Source organism: Ovis canadensis, chromosome 3 (genome assembly GCF_042477335.2).
Source record: "Ovis canadensis isolate MfBH-ARS-UI-01 breed Bighorn chromosome 3, ARS-UI_OviCan_v2, whole genome shotgun sequence".
Lineage (NCBI taxonomy): Eukaryota > Metazoa > Chordata > Mammalia > Artiodactyla > Bovidae > Ovis > Ovis canadensis.
The window spans coordinates 80,512,558-80,536,199 of record NC_091247.1 but is presented as its reverse complement, the minus strand read 5'-3'; the positions used below and the strand labels follow the sequence as shown (position 1 = coordinate 80,536,199).

General features: G+C 36.2%; 1 protein-coding gene across 1 annotated transcript in view; it reads right to left on the bottom strand.

Moving 5' to 3' along the window:
* The window catches only part of LRPPRC (leucine rich pentatricopeptide repeat containing), a 99,959-nt gene that overhangs the window by 26,524 nt on the left and 49,793 nt on the right, over window positions 1-23,642 (bottom strand). The window contains exons 24-27 of the mRNA XM_069583442.1: window positions 17,476-17,600; window positions 16,869-16,975; window positions 5,732-5,800; window positions 4,846-4,936 (exon numbers count right to left, since the gene is read on the bottom strand). Coding sequence (XP_069439543.1) covers window positions 4,846-4,936; window positions 5,732-5,800; window positions 16,869-16,975; window positions 17,476-17,600 — 392 coding nt within the window. The remainder of the gene's footprint in view (window positions 1-4,845; window positions 4,937-5,731; window positions 5,801-16,868; window positions 16,976-17,475; window positions 17,601-23,642) is intronic.

Here is a 23,642-nt window from a genome sequence, read left to right as displayed (position 1 = left end):
GGTGAACCAAACAGTAGAAATTAACCTAAAGTTCAGAGTGATTTTATATATACTTTGATAATAAAATCAGCCTAACAATCAATTTTCAAAGCAAGATTCTCATAAGCTAATTATACTTTTCCTTCATTAAAATGTTTTCATGTAATGTAAAATTCAACAGTAATTTTTCAAGTATGTTTATATAAAACTTTATATACATAAAGGTTATCAAATATACTTTATTTAATTAAATAAAAACAAAAACCCAAGCCCCCAAATCTTTAATTCTGTAGAAAGGGAAAAATGGAGCACTTCTGTTTCATGCCAAAGGGCACTATGGACTGTGGAGGACACAGGCAAAGCTTCCACACATTGGGAACAGAACCGCTAAGGCACTTTTTTTAAGCTAGTAATTGTTATTTCAGATAGTGAAGAGATGGATGAGGTACCATGCTTTCAGACTGGAAGGAGTATAGGAAGATAATTCACTTCAGTAGAACAGGATACAACAGAGAGGCTCCTATTCAAATGGACTAACAGCTTACAACAAGAAAATATTTCAAAATACAGGTGAGAACTATCCAGCATGAAACTCAGATATACGCACTTTCTATCTTGGAAATGTACCTGGATCACAGAATACAGAACAGAAATTTGAGGCAATCAAACTGGTGCCAAAATCTGTAGCCATGCTCTCACCAAGACACAGAAAGGCTAAGCCTTTCATAATATACCCTGGGGGCTTTAAATTCCTTTAACCAAAACAACAACAATCATACTTGTTATCCGAAAAATCAAACAGCCCACAGACTTGGCTGTAACCAGGGAATGGACACTGCCTCAGTAATTCCTTTACTTTCCTGGAACTCATGGTTCGTTCTTTAAAGAACAAGAGCCCTGATGTACTAAATGATCTGAGAACTCTTAAACTATAAAAACCAAGGAATTTTTGACACTGTCAGTGAATTTTACAGGAACACAGCTATGGGACTTCACTGTGGGGCCATCTGACCAGCATGTAACAAGAGCTGGCACATGGCTCCTATAGTGTTAAACTAGGAGACAAAGATTTCTAGGGTTCAGAGTTTTAATTATAAAGTTGTCAAGTTTTTATGTATTACTGACAGGATGGGGTAATTTCTACATTTCCCATGTGTCGATCACCTGATTACGGTCTCTAAATATCATTCCTCTCTAAAGTAAGGTTTGGACAGGAATTACGCCACATAAGCCGGGATGGTCTTGTTTGGCCTAAATATAACAACCTAATGCATGTTGTTATATATATAAAACAACAAAGACTAACGCAGTATGTCAAATGACACAGGGAGCTGATGTAAAGAGGTTCCCAGTGGCCAAAGACGGGACAATTTGGGCACCAAAAAGAATAATGACTACAAGGAAATGAAACACAAATATACCAAAAAGTTCATAAACTCATTAAAAACATGTTTAATGATCAACTTAGGAGGTTCCAGGGATACCAGCATTTAAAACTGGTTAACTAAAGGGAGAAAAAGCAAGCATGTATCTTTTCCTACGAATTTATTTCATATTAATAAAATAAGGCACAGAACACAGCACACAAAGCATGTAGAGCATTAAACAATCAAAATAATAATAGGTGTATATGCAAAAAATACACGGATACAAATGTAGAGAGAGTGATTTGGAAGGATGGCCACAGACACGTTAACTCAGGTATTGTGTGGACACAACAACATTTGACGTTTTGCTTTGTATACTACTATACTGGCTCGACCCTTCAGTAATTTAGAATACATTCATGTCGTGTGTGTGTGTAATAATGGAGGAGGGAAGGCCATACAGCATGAAAAAGAAATGTCAGTGGACGTAAGTAAAGAAAATAGCACGTAAATAACACCTTAGGATAAATACTCAGGGTGGTTGTCCTGTCTTCTTTCTCCCCCCAGTGGTGCCATGCAGCACATGGGCTCTTAGTTCCCTGAACAGGGATCGAACCCAGGTCCCCTGCAGTGGAAGCATGGAGTCACAGCCAGTGGACCACTAGGAAGTCCCATAAATGTTCATGTTTTAAATGTCGGGGTTTTAAGAATAGATTCAAAGAACTTTTATTGCAAAATTATGAATGTAAGGCAGCTCAAGTTTTGGCAAGAGTACTTTACATATACAAAGACTAAATTCTCTTCTTTGTACATGTAAAGAAACTAAGTGTTTTGAATATAATAAAACTGTAAGAAGGAGAAAAAACTGTCCTTTAGAAATAACAGAATATTCCTTATTAGTACTGTTAAAATAATAATATATATGCTGGTGAGGGAGTTGTTTCATTCATGTAATGTTTGTTGCAGGGCTTAGGAGCTAATTTCATAAGACTATCACAGTGGAAAGTCAAAATATATTAGAAAGGAGAGAACTAAAGTTTGAATTATGGCAGATTCCTATAACAGATCACCTATGAACATCATATTATTAAGTAGAAAAGGAAAGCTGGTTTAGTAGAGCTAGTATTTAAAGGAATGAAGAGAGTTACGTTTTTTATTCCTTAATCTCCATTATAGCTATATGGAGGCTGGTGTCACAAAACCATGGAGCAGTGTATCTCTGCCTTGTGCATGCTTCTGCAGTATGCTGTAATTCACAATAAAGTGTGTGTGTGTGTGTGTGTGTGTGTGTGTGTGAAAGGCACTGTTTTAAAATAAACATGCAAAACTGCCCTTTAACAAATACCCCGAAATAATTAAATGAACTCCCTTCAAGGGATAAAATTATATTATGAAAAAGAATGAGTTCATAAAAAATTCCAATACACTGAACAAATTGTTTTCTCAGAAATCCAGTCTGGATTTTTCATGTGTTACAGGGCCACATTCCGTATATCATTCCATACTACATGTTCCTTTTCAAATAAATTGTGCTTTATAAATTATTCAACGTATTTAAGTAGTGGTCCAAGTTAGAGGGCAAAAAGGGGGGGGGGTACACGCAGGAGGAGACAGCTTGCTTTTTCTTCAGAAAGTGGTTTAGGGTTACCACAACCACATTATTGATTCATAACATGACAGAAGCTGGGTTAAAAAGTATATACTTCCCTATGATGATTCCTCTGGCTTCCAGTCCCATGAGAGGCTGCTGTCATGCTATCTCACCCTCAGAGGCTCCTCAGCTGAGCAGAGGAGAGTTTCTCAGATTATGGGCTCAAATACAGAGCTGGGAGGGGGTGTCCATCAGAACAGATAGAGGAGATTAAAGAAAACGGTAATAAACCTCAGTTTATTTGTAGGAGTTCCTGCTTATGCCTAAAGGAAATTTTAAGATGAACTTAAAACTTGTTTTTCCTTTCCTTCCTTTTTAGAAAACAATAGCAAAAGGTCAGCTCCAGAGGGAAAAAGTCTGTAAAGCTGGCTGCCTCTCATCCTTCCCTGGATGTACCGCATGTATCCTTGCCGCTGTTCTTTCACCCCAAGGTATTGTCAGTCCTGGTTCAGGTCTAACTCTTCTGAAGAACACCATTTTCTATCTGCAGTGCCGACCTCAACGCTAGCACTGTCGACTTCAGAGATATTTCTGAATGAAAGTCTTCTACGGGATGACTTTAAGGTTGTAAACCCATTTAGATGTATCACTTCAGTATTTTTAGTTTGCAAAAAATTAGAACTTAAGAAAGAAAGAATTCTCTCAAAGTAAGAAAAAGCAGGGGGAGTGGGGAGAATTAGCACTTTAGCACAGGTTATAATCCACTAATTAAGGATTAAATGCCGAAAACCCAAGTTTTAAAATTCTATACATTCAACAACAACCTCAGCATTGGGTGCCAGAATTTGATCATCACGCAAGTGAAAAGTTTTAAGAATTACATGTGAACCATGTGTCAATGTAACCAACGAATGAAATGTAAAATTTACAGCATATTTAATATACACCATCAAGATGTAAGACAAAGCCTCCAGTGATAATAAATGCAAGTTCAAAATGACAAATGAATCACCTTATTCACTGCTGTCTATGTTTGGTAAAGGAAAAAGAAGAATAGATCAAGATCAAATATCTTATGTAGGAAAGGAAGGAAGAAAGGTCACCGACTGTTCCATCGCTCCTCTCTACAAAATACCTTAAGAGACTGCACAGTTCCAGATGTGTAAACTTGCATAAACATACTAGAGAACTGTTTAACAACAGAGACCACAAGTTTCAGAAACCACTTTTAACCCTTAGTGCAAATACAAATTCAGCTTAGGGAAACAATTAAGGTTGTGAACAAAGATTAAGGTATAAAGATGACTAATGTAGTGTTTTATAGGGTGGAAAACTAAAACTTATTCACACGTTTAGCAGTAGGAGACTAGTTGAGTAAACTCTTAACATATCTGTTCAATATAGTCATTGGTGGGTGATAAAGTGCAAAAAAAGGTTGATAATACAGAACCGAGCCAAAACTATCTTACAATACAATCACATTCTGAAAAGTAATTGTTTACAATGAGTCTGTGTATAAATATGCATTTTTCTGGAAAAATATCTAGGCACATGAATATGTCATTGATTACTTAATAGAAGTGACTGATTAATTTACTAAAGAATTTAAATTAAAAGAAAAAAAGAATAGTTTCTCCTCAAAAACTCCCATTAAATTCTGTGGCTCTGATGAAGAGTTTTCTCACTTATTATTGCAGTAAGAATGTCAGGGAAGACTGCAGGAAGTCTAGTGAAACAACACACCATTTCGTGATATAAATTCAATTTGGCCTCTCCTTGAGCCTCTGTGGAAGACTCCACAAGTGACAACCCCCAGGAGCTTCCTCAGGGCCTATTCCTTTCCAGGCACTGCCTTCCACAGAATAAACGTCTCAAAATAAACACATGAGGAAGAGTCATATTACTTACTATATAGTTTTAGCAGACTGTAGTATAGCTGGTCTCTATCACATTCAAATAGCTTCTGTGTCAGCTCCACTAATTTTTCTAGAGTTTCAACCTTAAAAATAAGATTAACAGAGGGATCTAGATTGTATAAAGGATATATTTTTATAGTTGACAAGTCACAGTTGAATAATCCTTCAAATCAGCTTTACCCAAAGGGCAGGCTAACTTTACTTTAAAGGTTAAAGGACTGAACACAAGAATGCAACTGTACTTAATGCCACCAACTGTATATGCTAAGAATGATTAAAACAATAAATGTGATGCTGTACGTATTTTATCACAATTAAAAACAATTTTAAACTAAAGAGCTAAAGGATTCTTTGGAGACAAGAATACATATGAATGATTCTCTAGTTGAGAAAACCTCCACGGAGGAGCATTTTGGAAAATTCAAAGATACTGAGGGTGGAGGACTCAGTGAGTACATCTGTATCTGTTAACAGGAATATTCTTCCACCCCAACTTCACACTCCTCTTTCCCTGTGGCTTTTTCTCGGCATGATGTGAGAGGCATCTGGGCTGGAGTAAAGTAGAAACTCCACTGGGCTCCCCTCAAGCATCTCTTCTGGCCACTAACGACTGAAGCAGGTTTTAGCTGCCAAGGAAACATCAGCCCTGCTCAAACCAACAAGTAGAATGAAGCCAGCTAAAATTTTCAGAGCCCATGTTATTATTTTTAGGGATTCTGTAGACCTCAGGAACCAGAGTTAAGTGATTGCTTATTTGGAAAACAACCGAGGTAACCAAAGCTGCATCTCATGAAATCCCCAAATGCTCACAGGATATGGAAGACACTTGCTTTCTACTCACAGTTTTGGGTGAGGGAGAACAGAAATTAAACACAAACCTGATTATTTGCAATACATCTATCACAAAACCACTGAAGTCTTGTAGGCCGAGCTCTAATGCCTGGAGTCTGTAAAATAAAATAATCATACAGCACACAAGGTAAGGCTTTAGCCAAATGTTAATTTCCCCTCAATGACAGTTTTCCTTCTAATGACCCTGGCTGCCTCCCTCCCCAATGTATATACTAAAAGAAGTCTATAACTTAATCCGACAGTTATCAAGGACCTTTAGGATTAAAACAACCTATACTTAACCAATGTCTAGAAGATTTGGGTTATTTCAAAATGCTACTCTGTAGGTCAATTTGAATTCCATAAATCTAAAATTATTAGAAACAGCTAAGCGTTCTGTAGCTGAAAGAGAAAGAAACCTTGAAATGATGGACTAAATCAACTCCAAAATATATCAAATTAGACACACACACACACACACACTCTTTATAGAGATCCCAATAGACTCAGAAAGCAAAAATTATTAATACATTACATAGACTTAATAATTATCACAATGATAAACCAATGGCTTTTAAAGAGACATGCCTTGTAAAACTTAGTGATGAAAGTATTCTGATTACTACACATGCTTGCCTAGCATCGAAAACTAAATGTTTCAAGAGCTAGGTACTAAAAACAATCCAAGTACTCAGTTAGTTCATAGTCTTAGCTTATTTCAATAATTGAGATGTATGTTATAGCCTCAAATTAGGAATAACTAATAATTAGTCAATAATTCTGGTTTCAAAACAATTACTTTACAACTTTGGATACTGAATAAAAGACAAACTGCTTCATATTTAATCTCAAGGATCTGTCACTCTACCTACAGCATCTTCATCATCTACGAGGGCTTCCCTATGAAAACACTACATTATTTAATACATGATCACAGCATTATGACAAGAAAACAACATACCCTGGCAGCTCCAGTCCAGAGGACATACCTTTACTGCTTTCTTCACTCAGTTTTGTGGACTACACCAAGTAACCCTCAAATCTGATCTCTTATTTCTAAGTCCTCATTATGTTTTATTTCTTAAAATAATATCGTACAATGTTAAATTAAAAGCTGATGCAAGAACCAACATCTCAGGGCTTTGGTAGAACAAAAAAAAAAAATTGGTATAGAAGTTTGTAAATTAAGTGTTCTCATTCTAACCGTGCAAGTACCCAGATTTTGGGTTACAAGAAATAAATGTGGAATAAATTAACTGCTGAGATATATATATATTCTCAAACAGCACTAATATTTACTTTCGCATCCAATTTCTACTCAAGGATGTTCTCACATTATCTGTTCTGTTTCACGTGCATTACAATGAAAATGAAGCCAACATCAAATGTACATAGAAAGCCCTTGAAAAAAACACTAGATAATCCTCTTTAGAACATGGCAAAATGTAAGGGCTACATTCACTTACAACTTTCAATATTACTGCTCATCCAAATGGCAATGATCTAAATAGCACAACTTTCTTTTTTTTTTTTTAAATAGCACAACTTTCAAGGCAAACTCATCCTTTTTGTGGCCGATTAATCTGCCTGTCACTGGCAGGACAACTGACTTATATGGCAGATATTCCTATGCTTCATTATGAAATTAAGGATTGTTTTCCCAAATGAATCAAAAGAACATCTAGGTCAGATTAACTAAATCTCCTAGGCTTCTGTAACAGTCTACATTTCTGGCTTATCTCTTAACATCTTATTGAATTTTAAACACTGTAAGTTGAAAGTAAAAAACAAAAAAAAAAAAGAAAAGAAAATATAACAAAAACATGGAGAAAAGAATTCTAATTGGGATGCTAAATATAACTTATCCAAAACCAGTTAATGCTTAATTAAAACAATAAACTCATCTTTAATTTTTCCTGTTTTTCCTATGTACAATCTATTTAATAGGCAGGATAAAGTAATTATTATAATTAAAACAAACAAACAAACAGCATGTTTGTTTCCACCTGGGTTACTGTGCTTCAAAACACACTTTGCACAGCTGCAATTCAGAACTAGATTCACTTGTATTAGAAAAAAGTAATCTCAATTTAAAAAATAATTTTCATTAATTTCGTTACATCACTGATATAAATTTGCTGTTATCATAACAGGCTTCGATGTATATTAGTAGAAACAGATATCAAGTATAATACTGATAATTATCATTTTGAAGTGAAAACAGATGAAGATTCTTCTACTTCAAACTGCACCTCAAAGGAAATCATTTTAAATTTAACTAAAATAGTGATATTTACCTGTTCTGAGTTTTGTTACCATTACTGCTAGAAATGGAAAATGGGAAACCACCACTCTGGCTTCACGTCCTCTAGCTGAAGTAGGAGGAGGAAAATCAAATGCACAAGGAGGATGGGACAAACAAGGACAGTAAGAACCCAACTATCTATCCCCAGAGCCAAAACAGCAAGGAGTAAAAGGGCATCACGGTAATTATAGAACCTTCCAACAACTGTCCTTTCTCTATACTCTCCAGAGACAGACTCAAAGACCATGTCTAGTAAGGAGGAAAATATGGCTGAGCAAGTCAAACTAGCAGTCTAAGTATCATTAACTAAATATGATCCCGCTGTTACAGAAGATACTAAGTAACTCGTGGGAGAGAGGGAGTATGAACCTGCACGAGAACTGACATCTCCTGAAATCTGGGGGACAGAAGCGGGGGATCTGGAGAAGGAAATGGCACCCCACTCCAGTATTCCTGCCTGGGAAATCCCATGGACAGAGGAGCCTGGAGGGCTGCAATCCATGCGGCTGCAAAAGTCGAACACGACTGAGCACACACACGCACACAGTGGGGGAGCTAGCTCTAAAATCCCTTCTTTATACATGAGATCCATTTTGGCTTATTAAGGAAGGCAAATTAGAATAAAGCCCTGAATCTGATCTGTTAAAGAACAAAGAGGAGGAACAAAGGTTGGGAGACTGCTATAATCCAAAATTTTAGTCCTAAAGGCAAAGTCATAAAAAGAAGCGATATGCCCCCTGAGAAGATAGCAAATTTACTCTGGCTGAAATGTTATGCAAGAGTAATAGCAGAGAAAGACAGAGGGGAAATTCAAGAAAGAGAAATTCTGGAGAAATTTTAAGTTGTTTTGGTGGCTCAGATATTAAAGGTTGAGAGATCATGGAGGCTGAATTGAATACACGAAAAAGAAAGTGAAAGGAAGTGTCAGTTGCTCACTCGTGTCTGATTCTTTGAGATTCCATGGACTGTAGGCCACTAGGCTTCTCTGTCTACAGAATTCCCCAGGAAAGAATACTGGAGTGGGTTGTCATTCCCTAGTCCAAGGGATTTTCCTGACCCAGGGATCGTACCCAAGTCTCCTGCATAGAAGGCAGATTCTGTACCATCTGAGCCATCAGGAAAGCCCCATACTGAATATATAAATATATCAAATCAATAGTTCCAACACCTTAAACTTAATGAAACACTATATCTTATCTCAATTTTTAAAAAAGAGTGATCATGGAAGCAGAGGCAGAAATGATGTAAGGGAACCAACAGAAAATCTGAAATCAGGATGTAATTTCCAAGTCCATGACAACCACACTCACACCCTGAACTAAAGTTTCACCACCCTAATTACTCCTCAGAGTTGTTCTGTGAGGCTCACACAAAGATGTGCATGAAAATCATTTCAGAAGTATTAAAATGTTACTAATATTGGTTATACTGCTTAGCTTGTAATCTAGGTTTGAACCGCAAGAGACGAGGTTAGAGAAATAAATGCTAAGTAAGTTTAAAGTAGACTCTTACTCATCTTTGTGTTTGTAATTACTGAGCTGCTCAAAGGGTTAAGAATAAAACTGATGTAAGTCTCTACAGAAACTTTGAATATAGTTATTTAACATTTCATGTCATTATTTAACTTTCTGTACTTGTTTGTACCATCTCTCCCTGGACTTAAGCTGCAATCTTAAAAACATAAAATGAATTATCTAAACAGTGTTAATTCATTTAAATGACCCACAACACTTCTTTCCTGGGAGGTGAATGAACTTGACTAAAATGAAGTCATTTTCTCTGAACAAAGAAATATCACCCTTTTTATCATAATATGTAGCAAAAGAAGTATGGGACTAAAATACTAGAACTCAGGAGGCCTGGGTTTTAGTCCAATCTTTGCTACTATGAGCCATGAAAGAGGTATCATCTATAAACACACAAAATTTTTGTCTTTATGCATCAGGGGCCTTAAAAATGGTAATAATAACATATGATCCACTTCTGAGAAATGATCCTAAATAAATAATCTGAAAAACAAATATGCTAGGAGGTAAAGATGTGAATTATGATGACTACTTACAATAGTGGAAAATGTTCTCAAAAGAGGAATGGGCAAATAATCTTATACAAAAGAACGATGTAGTCATTAATGCTTTAGAACAGTTCAGAGAATGCAGAGACAGTGATGTAGGGTGAAGAAAGTATTATGTAAGCTATATGATTCAATTTCACGTATATACAAAAGAAGTATGCATTGAATAAAGGACAGAAAACCTATAAAGATGACTAGATGAGTCGTGGCACTGATAGTGAGTCTTAATAAACTTGGTGTATTTTAAACAGTAACACATGTTAAGCTTTAATTGAATCTATACACAGGTGGAGGGTTTCCCTGGTAGCTCAGCTGGTAAAGAATCCGCCTGCAATGCAGGAGACCCCAGTTTGATTCCTGGGTTAGGAAGATCCCCTAGAGAAGGGATAGGCTACCCACTCCAGTATTCATGGGCTTCCCTGGTGGTTTAAGACGGTAAAGAATCCACCTGCAATGTGGGAGACCCGCGATCCCTGGGTCGAGAGGATCCCCTGGAGAAGGCAATGGCAAACCACTCCAGTATTCTTGCTTGGAGAATCCCCCCAGACAGAGGAACCTCATGGGCTACAGTCCATGGAGGCGGCAGAGAACTGGACACAACTGAAATGACTAAGCACAACACAGCATACACAGGGGGAACAATCAGGTTGACCATCATCACTGGGAAGACAAAATACAACACACAGTGTATTTATCTGATATTATTATATACATTACAAAAATAATTTGTGAACACTTCCCCAGCTGCACATTTCATTCCAGAATGTGCCAGAAGAATACTGGAAGAAACAAGGGACAGTTAGCCTACAGAGGATGAGACTGAAGACGAGAGAAAAGGGTTTGACTTCAACACAAGAAAGAACATCACAGAGAAAGCAGAGCATAAAGCTAACATGCAGTGTTTAACACTGTCCCAGACACTCTAGATGTGGTCTTAGCAGTGTCGTCTGATAGAGCCTTAAGAGAAAGAACAAGGATAAAGAAAAGAAGTCCTGTCCTGCTCTGGGGCCTTTGCACAGGGAGTGTCCTCTGAGTGAGATGTTTTTGCTTCCACTCATTACGTGCCTTGCTCCTGCTGCTGCTGCTGCTAAGTCGCCTCAGTCGTGTCCGACTCTCTGCGACCCCATAGACGGCAGCCCACCAGGCTCCCCCGTCCCTGGGATTCTCCAGGCAAGAACACTGGAGTGGGTTGCCATTTCCTTCTCCAATGCATGACAGGAAAAGTGAAAGTGAAGTCACTCAGTCATGTCTGACTCCTAGCGACCCCATGGACTGCAGCCTACCAGGCTCCTTCATCCATGGGATTTTCCAGGCCAGAGTACTAGTTCACCCTTTAGTTCTCAGCCCAAACATAACTTCCTCAAAAAGATCTATCTAGTCTTGAAATAGATACTTTTATAGCACGTTGTTACAATAAAACAATTACTGCACTTTCATCTTCTAAAGTCTATCTTTAGGACAGACTGTAAGATGTGGTCCATAACTGTTTACTGAAGGAAGGGAAGAGAGAAATGGAGGGGAAATTGATCACACTGAGAAGCCACGCAAATTTTATCAACCACCTTAGTTAAAGGACTTGACCCAGTTTTTAAGTTATGAAATCTGCCAATGCCAACTTTATAAGGGTTCATAATGGGAGGTGCTGTTGTCAGATCTAAGTTAGAGCTCAAAGTATCTCAAGTCAGAGCTTAGATGATCTTATGCCTCTGTTAATTCATCACTGTTGTTTGGTTGCTCAGTCATGTCCAACTCTTTGCGATCCTATGGACCATAGCCCGCCAGGCTCCTCTGTCCACGGGATTTCCCAGGCAAGAATACAGGAGTGGACTGTCATTTCATTCTCCAGTGGATCTTCCTGCTTGGCAGACAGATTCTTTACCACTGAGCCACCTGAGAAGCCCTTAATTCACCATAAGTCAGTTCAGTAGCTCACATGTGTCCAACTATTTGCAACCCCATGGACTGCAGCACGCTGGGCTTCCCTGTCCATCACCAACTCCCAGAGCTTGCTCAAACTCATGTCTATCAAGTCAGTGATGCCATCCAACCATCTCATCCTCTGTTGTCCCCTTCTCCTCCTGCCTTCAGGCTTTCCCAGTCTCCACCATACTTTCTGCTAATTAAGGGCACTAGCATTGAGATATCTACTATTACATATCATTTAAAATGACTGAGTAAAGTGTCCTGAAAATCCCCACAACCAATATCCTAATTCAGATCCTATTAATCTTACTGTCCCAAATCTCCTTTCATCTATCACACATTCTTCTGCTAGTATAAACTTCTTTCTAACACTGCTGAGAGTTGACTGTCTTCTGAATGAACTCCAGCCTGCTTATTCAGATACTGAAGGGTCTCTGGGAACAACCTACCCTTACAAGGATGAAAGATTTATTTAGGAAATCAGGAAAAAAAAAAAACTGGCTTTGTTTGCAGATGACAAGATCTTATATGTAGAAAATACTAAAGATTCCACCAAAAAAAACTGTTAGAACTGATCAATGGATTCAATAAAGTTGCAGGATCCAAAATCAACACAAAGAAGTCAGTTTGACTGCTATCCACTAGGAACAAAATATCTGAAAAAAAAAATTGAAACAATCCTAATTCATAAGATTATCAAAATGATTGAAAAAAAAAAAACCAACCAACCAACCCTAGGAATAAATTTAACCAAGGCTATGAAAGATCTGTACACTGAAAATTATAAGACTTAAGTCAGACACACAACACACATACACTCACACACATAGAAGTCCTGCCACTTGCGACAACACAGACGGACCATGAAGGCATCATGCGGAGGAAAGTAAGTCAGAAAAGGGGGAGGTCTTTATGATTATCACTTATATGTGAAATCTAAAAACCCAAACTCCTAAAACCAGGGCATAAAATGGTGGTTGCCAGGGTCTTGGGGGTGGGGGGAACAGGGAAATGCTGGTCAAACAGTACAAACTCCCAGTTCTAAAATGAATAGGTTCTGCGGATCTAATGCACAACATTGCAATTAAACCTAATAATACAGCTTATGTACACACACTCTCTCATATATTTGAATGTTGCTAAGAACAGATCTTAAATGTTCTCACCACAGAAAGGGTAATTATTACATGAGGTAACGGAGCTGTTAAATAACACTACTATGATAATCATTCTGTAATATATAAGCATATCAAAATCAACAGGGTGTACACCTTGAAGTTATACAATGTTAAGTGTTACTAATATCTCAATGAAGTTGGAGGAGAAAAGGAACTATTTAGAGATTTCCCTTTTCTACTTCTTTGCTCTACCTCTAATATCTTTAACACACTTCCAACCCCATCAGACTCACCAATGTGAAGAGTACTACCACAACCATCAATCCACACCCTAAACCCCATTATCAGTAAAGTCACCTAATTTCCTACATTAAAAATAAGTTTTTCTCTTGAACTCTCAAAACCATTTATATTTTTCTTATAGCAGTTAACAATTGTCAGTCTAATACAGATGTTATCTTCATGTATTAATCTTGTGTTCAAGAAGCTTCACATTAATTCCTTGAGAATCAATCTAGGTCTGATTTATTTTCTCTCCCTTAGCCTTTCTTATAGAGGAAAACAACACTCTTTCTGAATATATATAGAATAAGAATATATATATACCTTCATTACTGAAAACTCAAGAAAATACAGAAAAGTATATAGCAAAATGCCAGCTATAATTCCACTCTCCTGCAATAAATGATGGTTAGAAATATAAAACTATGGTAAAACATGATACATTTATGATATATGCAAACCAACTCATTTTAAAAACACAGGTCATATAACACACCAAATCTTGTCTTGGTCTTCATTTAATGAGAGCATTTTTATGACTGGTTGACTGGCTTATCTTATCTCCCACAGTGCTTAGGATACAAAGAAGCTTTATTGCATATTTCACTTTGGAAATTCAACCCTAGTGAATCTACCCTTGGATAACACACTGTTGCATTCTGGGGAATGATAAAAATGTTGTTCAGTATTTTTTATGTTCTTTCATATGCTGGTAATATCCTCGTTTATTAATATTCATTACTTTTAAGATTTTCAATAATCCTTAGAAAAATCACAAAGGAGAACTCCAGGCCTTGAATTTTAACAATCAAAATATACAGTTCCCCCTCCTACACTGCTGATGAGAATATAAATTGGTACACTAACTATGAAGAACAGTATGGAGGCTCCTTAGAAAGATCAAAACCGAGTTACCAAATAACCCTGCAATCCCACTCCTGGGTATGTATCTGAAGAAAAACACGAAAGGACACATGCACCCGGTGCTCACTGCAGCACTGCTTACAATAGCTAAGACATGGAAGCAAGCTAAACGGCCATCGGCAGAGGAACGGACAGAGGAGACGTGGAACGTATATACACAGAGTATTACTCAGTGATTAAAGAGAATGGAAAATGCCATTTGCAGCAACATGGACGGATCTAGACAGTGCCATACTGAGTGAAGTCAGCCAGACAGAGAAGGAGGAACATCGTACGACATCCCTTATATGTGGAATCTACAAAGAAATGATATAAATGAACTCACAAAACAGACTTCAAGAACAAGCTTATGGTTGCTGAAGGGGGGGGGGGGGGAAGGATGGGGAAAAGGGACAGTTAGGGAATTTGGGATGGACATGTACACACAACCAAACTTAAAACGGATAACCAGCAAGGACTTACTGAATACCACATGGAACTCTGCCACTGTTAAGTGGCAGCCTGGATGGGAGGGGGAATTTGAGGGAGAATGGATATATGTATGTGTATATATATATGGCTGGGTCCCTTTGCTGTTCATCTGAAACTCTGATAACACTGTTTGTTAACTGGCTATACTCTAATACAAAATAAGAAGTTTAAAAAAAAATTCAAGTTCCTACTTTAATTCAACTCCAACTAACCATTAACAAAAAAAAAACCCCTAAAAATGTGCCTCAAATATTTCCATATATTGCACACCTTGCCGTCCTACCCTAGGGTACTGCAGAAGGATTCTGTAAAGCTATTCTTTATCCTTTAAGCAGTTCTATACACTTCCACTATAAAAATTCTGCCATCAGTATACAGCCATTCCTAAATGATTACACTCAATTAACTGTTGTACACTGGCAAAACCTTAAGCAATTAAGAGGCAGCCTCCTTCTCTTGCCTATTCACGTGACAAGAATGTACCTTATGCTAAGCATAATTTTGTGAATTACGTGAGGTGAAGAAAACAGAGTCTCTACCTTTTAGGGGCAAAGAGAATTAATATTATTGATTACTACCATAATCCAAGAAACATGCAAGCTGCTTTACATACTAAATTATGTGACTGAATCTTAAAGAAAGATGCTACATTCCATTGTATAGATGAGGAAGCTTAACAAGGTTTAGTAACTTATTCTTTATCACAACAGGAAGTAGATGAAAAAGGAGAACCCTCTCTTAAGCCTTTGCTCTTGCTATTATGTCTTGCTTATTACACAAAGAGAGGCACCTGCTTTCCTGCTGTAGAACCTCTAATCGCTATTGTCTGAATACCTGAGTTTTATTTCTGCTCTGATTGGTGCCTTACTATATTGATAACATGCATACAGAGTAGCAGAACTCAACAGGCAGACAGCTCCCCTCATTTTCAGATACCTATGCTGTGCGCTTTCAAGTGAGAGAATTTATACCATTTCCCAGAAAATACAAATGAACTACTTGAGCTACAAAGGCACCTGTCTGAGACAGTACACCCTACTTCCCTCTGCTAGAAGGACAGACTGGATTGAAGAGGAAAAAAGAAGAAAAGTTCTGAATTAATTTCACAGTCCTTTTTCATGCTAGATGTTTCTCCTCTTTGAAAAATGTCAAGAGAAACTAATAATTTTCTGGGTTGTGCACCTGTATTTTCAAATCCATTATACGTAGTCATCAACATAAAAGCAAGGAGGCCAAATACTACCTCTATGTCGCATCTATCATGGGCCATCCATCATGGGCACTTTTGGGAAAAGACATGGGTAGCAAGCAGTAAGGTCTATCTGAGAGAAACATGATGACTGATATATTTACAAGTTTATTTTACACACATTTAGCAATACCTAAGATGATGTGTCCATCTTCTATGAAATGATTTTTTAGGGGACATAGGACTGTTTTAATAGTGAAATTAATCACAATTTGGACAGACTTCATAGTTGCCCTTTGACTTATCAATTTCAGTAAGCAAAATTTCAATCAAGCCTAGATAAAACATACTAATCCTAAATAGCCCAGGTTTGTCACCTACCATTTCCCATAAGCTGCTTACCATAGTGGAAAAAAAAAAAAAGAAAAAATTTTAAATTAAATGCCAAACAGTTGCAGACAGCACTTGTTTGGCTGATTAACTTGTAGACAAGCTTTACAAATAAATCTGAGCATAGTCTGCAGCAAATTAAATTCCACTGCTTTTAAGAACAAAGAATTCCTTGGCAAAGAGGATTAGCAACTTTACACCCAGGAATGCCAGTTTAATTTAATTGTTCCACAATCCAAGATTTAATATGCAAATGTCATTTTGATATATAACAGTGAATTTAACAAAGTGAAGAAACAAATTCAATATACAACTAGGCTGCCTTTTCTGAACTGTAATTACATACAATAAAGAAGCTGGCCGAGTCTCCCGCCCAACCCACATTATTGGGACTGAATTATATTAACATGAATCAAAAAAAGTGTAATTAAAGGTTAAAATTTTAAAACATATTCTAATTAAGAGTCTAAACAGCTGTACAATTAGAATACTGTAGTTAACATCATACCTCAATGATCTTCTTGGCCTCTTTGTAATTTCCTGTTTGTAGGAACGCAAAGAAGAGATCATAGAGCATAGTCATTTCACCCTGTTCTTGGCTCACAAAGTCCATTGCTAGAGAGGAAAGAAGAAAATATATTAGAAGAAAAAACAGAGAGTAACACAGTATCACTCGAGGAATTCTCAATATCAGAAACCTTTAAAATAAATATTCAGAATAACCTAGAGCTTATAGCTATATGAAACAATTTTCCGTCACGTTCTTTACCTAACAGCATATATTTATGACATTAAGCACTTATGACTAGTTTCAAAGAGAACTGGTGACATTAAGGATAAAAATCCCCACAAAGGCAGATCATCAAGAAGTGGAGCAAAAAAGTTAACAAAGGGCAACTTTTCAAAATGAAGTTACTAAAAACAAGGACATCTGTAATATTAAAAAAATTTACCTGATATTTTCCTCTTCAACTCAGAAGCACAACAAAAGTTTCTCTGGATGTGCTTGTCTTCCTGTTCAATTTTCTCCTCACAGCAACGCATTAAGATTATACAAGCAAGAAAGAGGAGGAAAAAAAAGACTAAAAACCCTAAGATATCAGAAGGTGACTAACCTTTCTGAATTAGCTCAGTCTCGCCTTTCTCTATCAGCTTACACAAGACATCATGAATCCTTGGCAGGATTTTATACTTTTCATAGCAGTCAATGGTGCTTTCAAGAGCAGCAGGTAAGTCATCCCTTGGAAACAACAAAATATTAACAATGAAAAAATATATCTAATTAATCTGAGAGATACACAGTGACCAGTCAAAAAGTACACAGGCAGCTTTTACTTAAGTAGACCACCACGAAGCCAAAATGGAAAAAACAAACAAACAAACAAGAAATAATCCTTATACAGAAATCAATGTTCAGAGTACAGACATCATTAGCGGCTCCTTGCTTCCTCTGCTAAACGGCACCTTTTTATCATTTCACTTGCTAAACGGCACTTTTTAAAGAGTCCAAAAGACGAAGGCATTTCCTCATATTATATAGAAGTTGCTATAAGGATGCATTATTTCTAAAAACAAGGGCTACTGTCAAATATTTTTTCCAACCACTTCAGTTTATGGTTCTCAATAATTTCAGATTTGGGAAACTTTACTAAACGTGCATCAATGGTCATCAAGAACTTTTCAAGCACGTTCACCTTTCTCATCATAATTTTCAAACTGTTGCCTCTCCAGATAAGGAGGAAATAACTTCAGGACTCACAGTAGGTGTGTAATTAATTAAAGTAAAAAGATATTTTCATTAAGTTATTTATTAAATAAGAGTATGGAAATATATTCTGTGGGTCCTCAAAACCTATTTTATCCTTTGGGAAACAACAGTATAAGAAGTTATTAAGGCCTTGGAAAAGCTGTTTAGGTAATGTGATCCACGTCTACCTGCCACTTTCCTTTATTTTTAAATAGATGAGGAAATCAAGGCTTCTAGAGACTGACTGATTAGCCTAAGGCCACTGGGAAAGCACTGCCACCAGGTCACTGGACTCCCCCTTTCAGAGTACATCTAATTATACATTATGCCCTATTAAAAAGCAATGTTGTTCCTTTAGCCTAATATGGTGATATAATTTGGAATAATAAATTTATAAGATTTTTTTAAAGAAAGTATGAGATGTACTTAGAAAACAAACAAACAAACATGGTTAGAGGTATGGACTGAAAAGTACAGCTAGTGATAATCTTTGTGGAGAAAACATATTTCTCTCACACGTGCAACAGTTTTTGAAAGGAAGAAAAGCCTTTTAAAATTTTCCACTGAAGCCCTAACATTTTGGTTCATTATACAAATGTTACGTTGCCCTAGATTGAATTACTATTTTATCCAGATTAAGATTTTAAACTGTACTAAAAAGTACAATACCATGAAGAAGCGTTAATTTTACTGCAATAATACTGACACAGTGAAAATGAGCCGATCGGAATGGAACTCCACCTCATCCCCTTACTGAGCCCTGTTTACAGTGCATCTTCTGGTACCCCACAGAGTCATTTGAATTTTTGTCATTTGGGGTGAAGACTAAATTACAGGTTAATTTCAAAACTGCAAGTAGATGTTGCAGGCTAGATTACTGTCATACAAGGGAAATGCTACAGAAGCTACCACATATGATATAAAGCTTTATATAATCAGTATTTTCCTTTGCTTCAGATACAAGTTCAGTTATTACCTTTCCACAATTCCATTTAAGGGAAAAACTACCAAAATATTTTCAAAAGAAAAACTTACACATAACAGATTTTTTAAAGGCAGGATGATTTGGTTTTTCAGGTCAATTCCCAAACTAGAATAGTATTGTATCTCAATTATATTTTCCCTACATTAGGTCAAAGTTTTCAATAGATGAATGAACAACTGTTCGGTCAATCAAACAGAAACGCTAATAGTCTTTGGTCTCCAAATATATGCTTCTGAAGATTACACATGCTCAGAACAACAACAGAAAAGACAAGGATAGCAAAATGGAAATAATTCATATATATTTGTTAGTAATTTTAAATAACAATGTCACTGATCCCAGGTTGCCAACAAAATGAATTAAAAATCTGTAATGAAACATTTCATAGATAGAAATAACTAATGACTAGTCATTTCTTTTCATTTCCTATTTACATTCTGACTTGCATTTGGCTGGATCATGTAACTTTAAGAAAGAGACAAAAATGTCCATTCCTCATATAATTTGATGTCATCATTAATCTTTCCTATTTAAGCCTGAAAATTCTGGTTATGGAAATTAAAAATATGAGAAAGTATCTAAAACTGACATTGCTAAAACAGTTGTATACTCATACAACTTTTGAATTTCAATCCTAATTGATAAGTACTACACACAGCTTGGCTGTAACAATGTGACACATCTCAAGAAGTGGTGATAAAAGTAGATTATCCCAACAGCTGAACTCAAGATCTTTGGGTCTCCTCTCAGTTCGAATACTCTAGTGTGAGGTTCTATGAACTTGAGCTTAGTAGGTTCATCATCTCAAATGTTTCACACCAGCAGAGAAAACCATCACATGACTACTACTTGTATTAGGCAGGATTACATCAGGAAGTGCAGCAAAATATCAAACGGAAAAAGGCTGAAACTGCTTTACACCCAAAACGTGGGAGAAGATTTAAGTAATCAGTGTAATTCTATACCCTAAAACAACTTTGCTTTCCTCCGTATGCTTTAAAACACTAGAACTGATTTAAAACTCTACTCTAAGTAGAAATAAAAATTTAGCCACTGCTTTCAGAAACCTCAAATAATACTAAGTGAAAACCAACTCTAACATACTATTATCTCTAAGGAAAATCCACTATATTTATTTTCAATGACTAGACACCCCTCAAAGTATTTCAATGATATAAAGTAATCTTCATAAATAAAATGTTAATCGAAAGTAAACAATCATTTAAAAGTATTTGTGACTGATGCAAATTAACTCAATATGACTTTAATCAAAATTCTACAAGCTGATGAAATAAAAGCAGATTGGAAGATTTTATTTTATTTATTTATTTTTTTGGAAGAAAGATTTTATAACGATACCAGAAAAGAAAGCCCTCCGAAATCAAACTTCTTTATAAATAAACTAAAATTCACAAATGTGTCTCATACAAACTTGAACTGTTAGAACAAGAACAATCAGTGATAACTATCTATTTACCTATCGATAGCTTTAAACTTAGTCTGCTTACCCATAACTTCCAATTCAGAGAGCATACTTAATTTAATCAAAATTTTAAATGACAAATATTGATTTTTTTAATTGGAATAAAGTGCTTCAACATTATGCATAAAGTGCTGGTGAAGTGGCAATTTACCTTAAGAGCTTACTGACTGAAAAGCTCTCAAAATCTGAAATCACTAGAGAAAAGAAGGTCATTGGGGAGAAAAAAAGTTCAAAACAAGGGAGAGGGGGAAAAAACACCTTAACACTCTTAAACACCGACTATTCTATAAATCTTAAGCAGATGTTCAGTGTGGAAAGAAATCATTCCAGGAGAAACCATAGACTTTGCAAAAATTATTCTGTTAAGAGAACCAGTCCCTGAAAGAGCTAAATGTTTTTTTTTTTTCTGTTCATCATCTATAAATGAGGAATCTTCAAGGAGACTGGTGTTGCAATTACAACTAATCCTCCCCAAAAAATTAACTGTGTTGAAGGCTTTGTAATTTCCCTAGGTACAATTTAGCTGTCACTTACTTTAAAATTTACTCAAACATGCGTTCGGAACAGCACTAACTTCACATGTCAAGTGCTTTCCAGCCAATTGAGTCTAAACTGGAAGTCGGTGTTAAACAACTGAATGGTTAGACAAGATAGCTCATTTCCCTGCTCTTTTGTTCAGAATAAAATGCCACATTTACATTATCAGGCTCAACAGGATTTTCTGACAGAGGGAGAAAAAACCCTACTGAACACTGTCCGTACTAAGCACATGAAGCCTGTCATTTACCAATCATCCTTCAAAAAGCAATAGCCATGAATGTAACTTAATTACGACCCAATGATCCTTGACGAAAAATCATCTTATCACTGTCCTGTTCCCCTAGGGCAAATGAACCACTTTTGTCCTTTGGCACGGATGATGCTAAATTCTTAATTGCAATAATGGAGTAAAAGAGCCAAACCTCCTTAATTTCCTTTCAGTACATAAAGAGTTTTACTCTAGAAGGCAAGCATTCCCATAAATAATAAAAGTATCCAGTACAAATGAAGATGCCAAAATTAAAGGGGAGTGTATATGACAGAATAACCACCATCCTAAAAAAGTATATTTCCACTTCTGCAACACACTGAAGTGTTACAGTGTGTGAGTTTTAAAATGTACTGGCATAGGTTCATCTTACAGAAACTGTGACCTTTATGAAGAACTCAAGATTAACATAGCAAGAATTCTGGGAGGATTATATGCACAAAGTCCATGATTCACTTAAATGAAATGCATGTGGGTATATACAGCTTATAGCACAAATCAGCATAGAAAAATCCTTAATGGAAAGCAGAAATTAAAGTTTCTTTGATCATTTGCACTAAATAATCCAGTTAAACAGCTTCAAATATTTTTCATATGCAATGAAACCAAAGTGGATCAGCTATACAAGAAGTGAATCTGAAACTGCATCATACAAATTCTTAGGCTTTTAAAACTAATGGCCAGATTTCATTAATTTTATTTCCTTTACCATAGCATAAAGACTAATCAAAAGCTCTTTTAACCTACTTTAAAACATTTTTCTTTCTTTCTTAATATGTAGTATCCAGATCATCTTTCTGAATCCAGCATGATTTCAATTAAAAAAGTATTTTTAAGTAGTTACAAAGGAAAATGTTTAATGTTCATGTGGACTACACGTAGACATGTGGCTTATAGAACCCCAATGTAAACGAAACACATGAAAATTTTGTTCAATTTAGCATGTTTCTTTTCTGTTCGGTATAAGCATTATTTTGACAATACAAATCAGATTAAGCAACTTCTTCAAAATTTTGCAAACCCGTCATTATTTTGGATTTCCCTGAGCAAACGAATAAAACAAAATGTATGATTTTTCATAACAATAAGGATTTTATACACTATTCCAGTAACAGACAGATACAATTAAATTTCTCCTGTGTTTTATCCAATGCTGGAAAAATCAGTTCAAAATTAAAATCTACTGAATCTTAAAGATCACCTTTCTAAGGAATTCAACCTCACAGGTTTGTTCCAGAATTACAGTATGTAAGTGACAGCCTTCTTCACAGTCTGGCAATGATTTTCCAAAAAGGAAAGGATGAAGATTTTGTACATGCTTTGAAATGTTTCTCTTAATTTTACCTCAAGTTTGAATAAAAGGCTCATTATCCAGATGAGCTTATACCTGCTGAGGCCAGTTACATGATATTATTGAAGACCTAACATATTTAATCAAATCAAATATATGTAGACTTTTGGGGAGGCCAGTGTAGTTAATCCTAGTACTGCACTTGTCATGATTCTAAATAATTAGCTATCTTCCATCATTCGGGAGAAAACAATTGAAAATAAGTTTCAAAATCAATTGTTTTCCTGCAACTTAGCCCCAACTAGGAGTGCTACTACTGTTCTCTGCAAAACATGAAATTTCCTTTATCTCCTTAATTTCTTCTTTCTGACTCTTAAAAGAGTCGACAGAAAGTTTTTATCATGACAGATGAAACTGAAAAATCTTGTCAGGGAAAAAGCCTCTGCAAAGCACAGATAGCAAAAAAACAAAAAAAAAAAGGTAGGCAAAAAAAATAGAAGGTAACAATTTCTCTTTATATCTGAAAGCGGTAAAAAAAAACAAAATCATAAAAGGTACTAATTTACACTTCTCTAGCCCAATTAACAGGGACAGTCAAATTTAACTGAGACAAACAAATCTCTGTACTATTAAATCAGAAGCACGAAGTATGCTCCATGTTAACATCTGAATCCCATGCTTTTTCCATTCTCCTTGGGGGAAGTTCTCCTTGGTTCATGAGCCCCATCTGCAGACCTTTCTGGGAAAACTTTTCATCTTCTGTCTTACGGTATTTCTGTTTGTAAGATACTTCTCTACCATGGCCTCATTTTCATTGTTCATTATTTTATTTTTGCCCACTGATGGAGGAGGGTCTAATTCTTCTGGGCACTGGGCCCATTTCTTTCAAACCCCTATGCAGAGCTCCACATGCAATCTGCAGAGATGGGTCTTTTGAGATCATCAAAAAAATTCTTGGAGGAAGCATA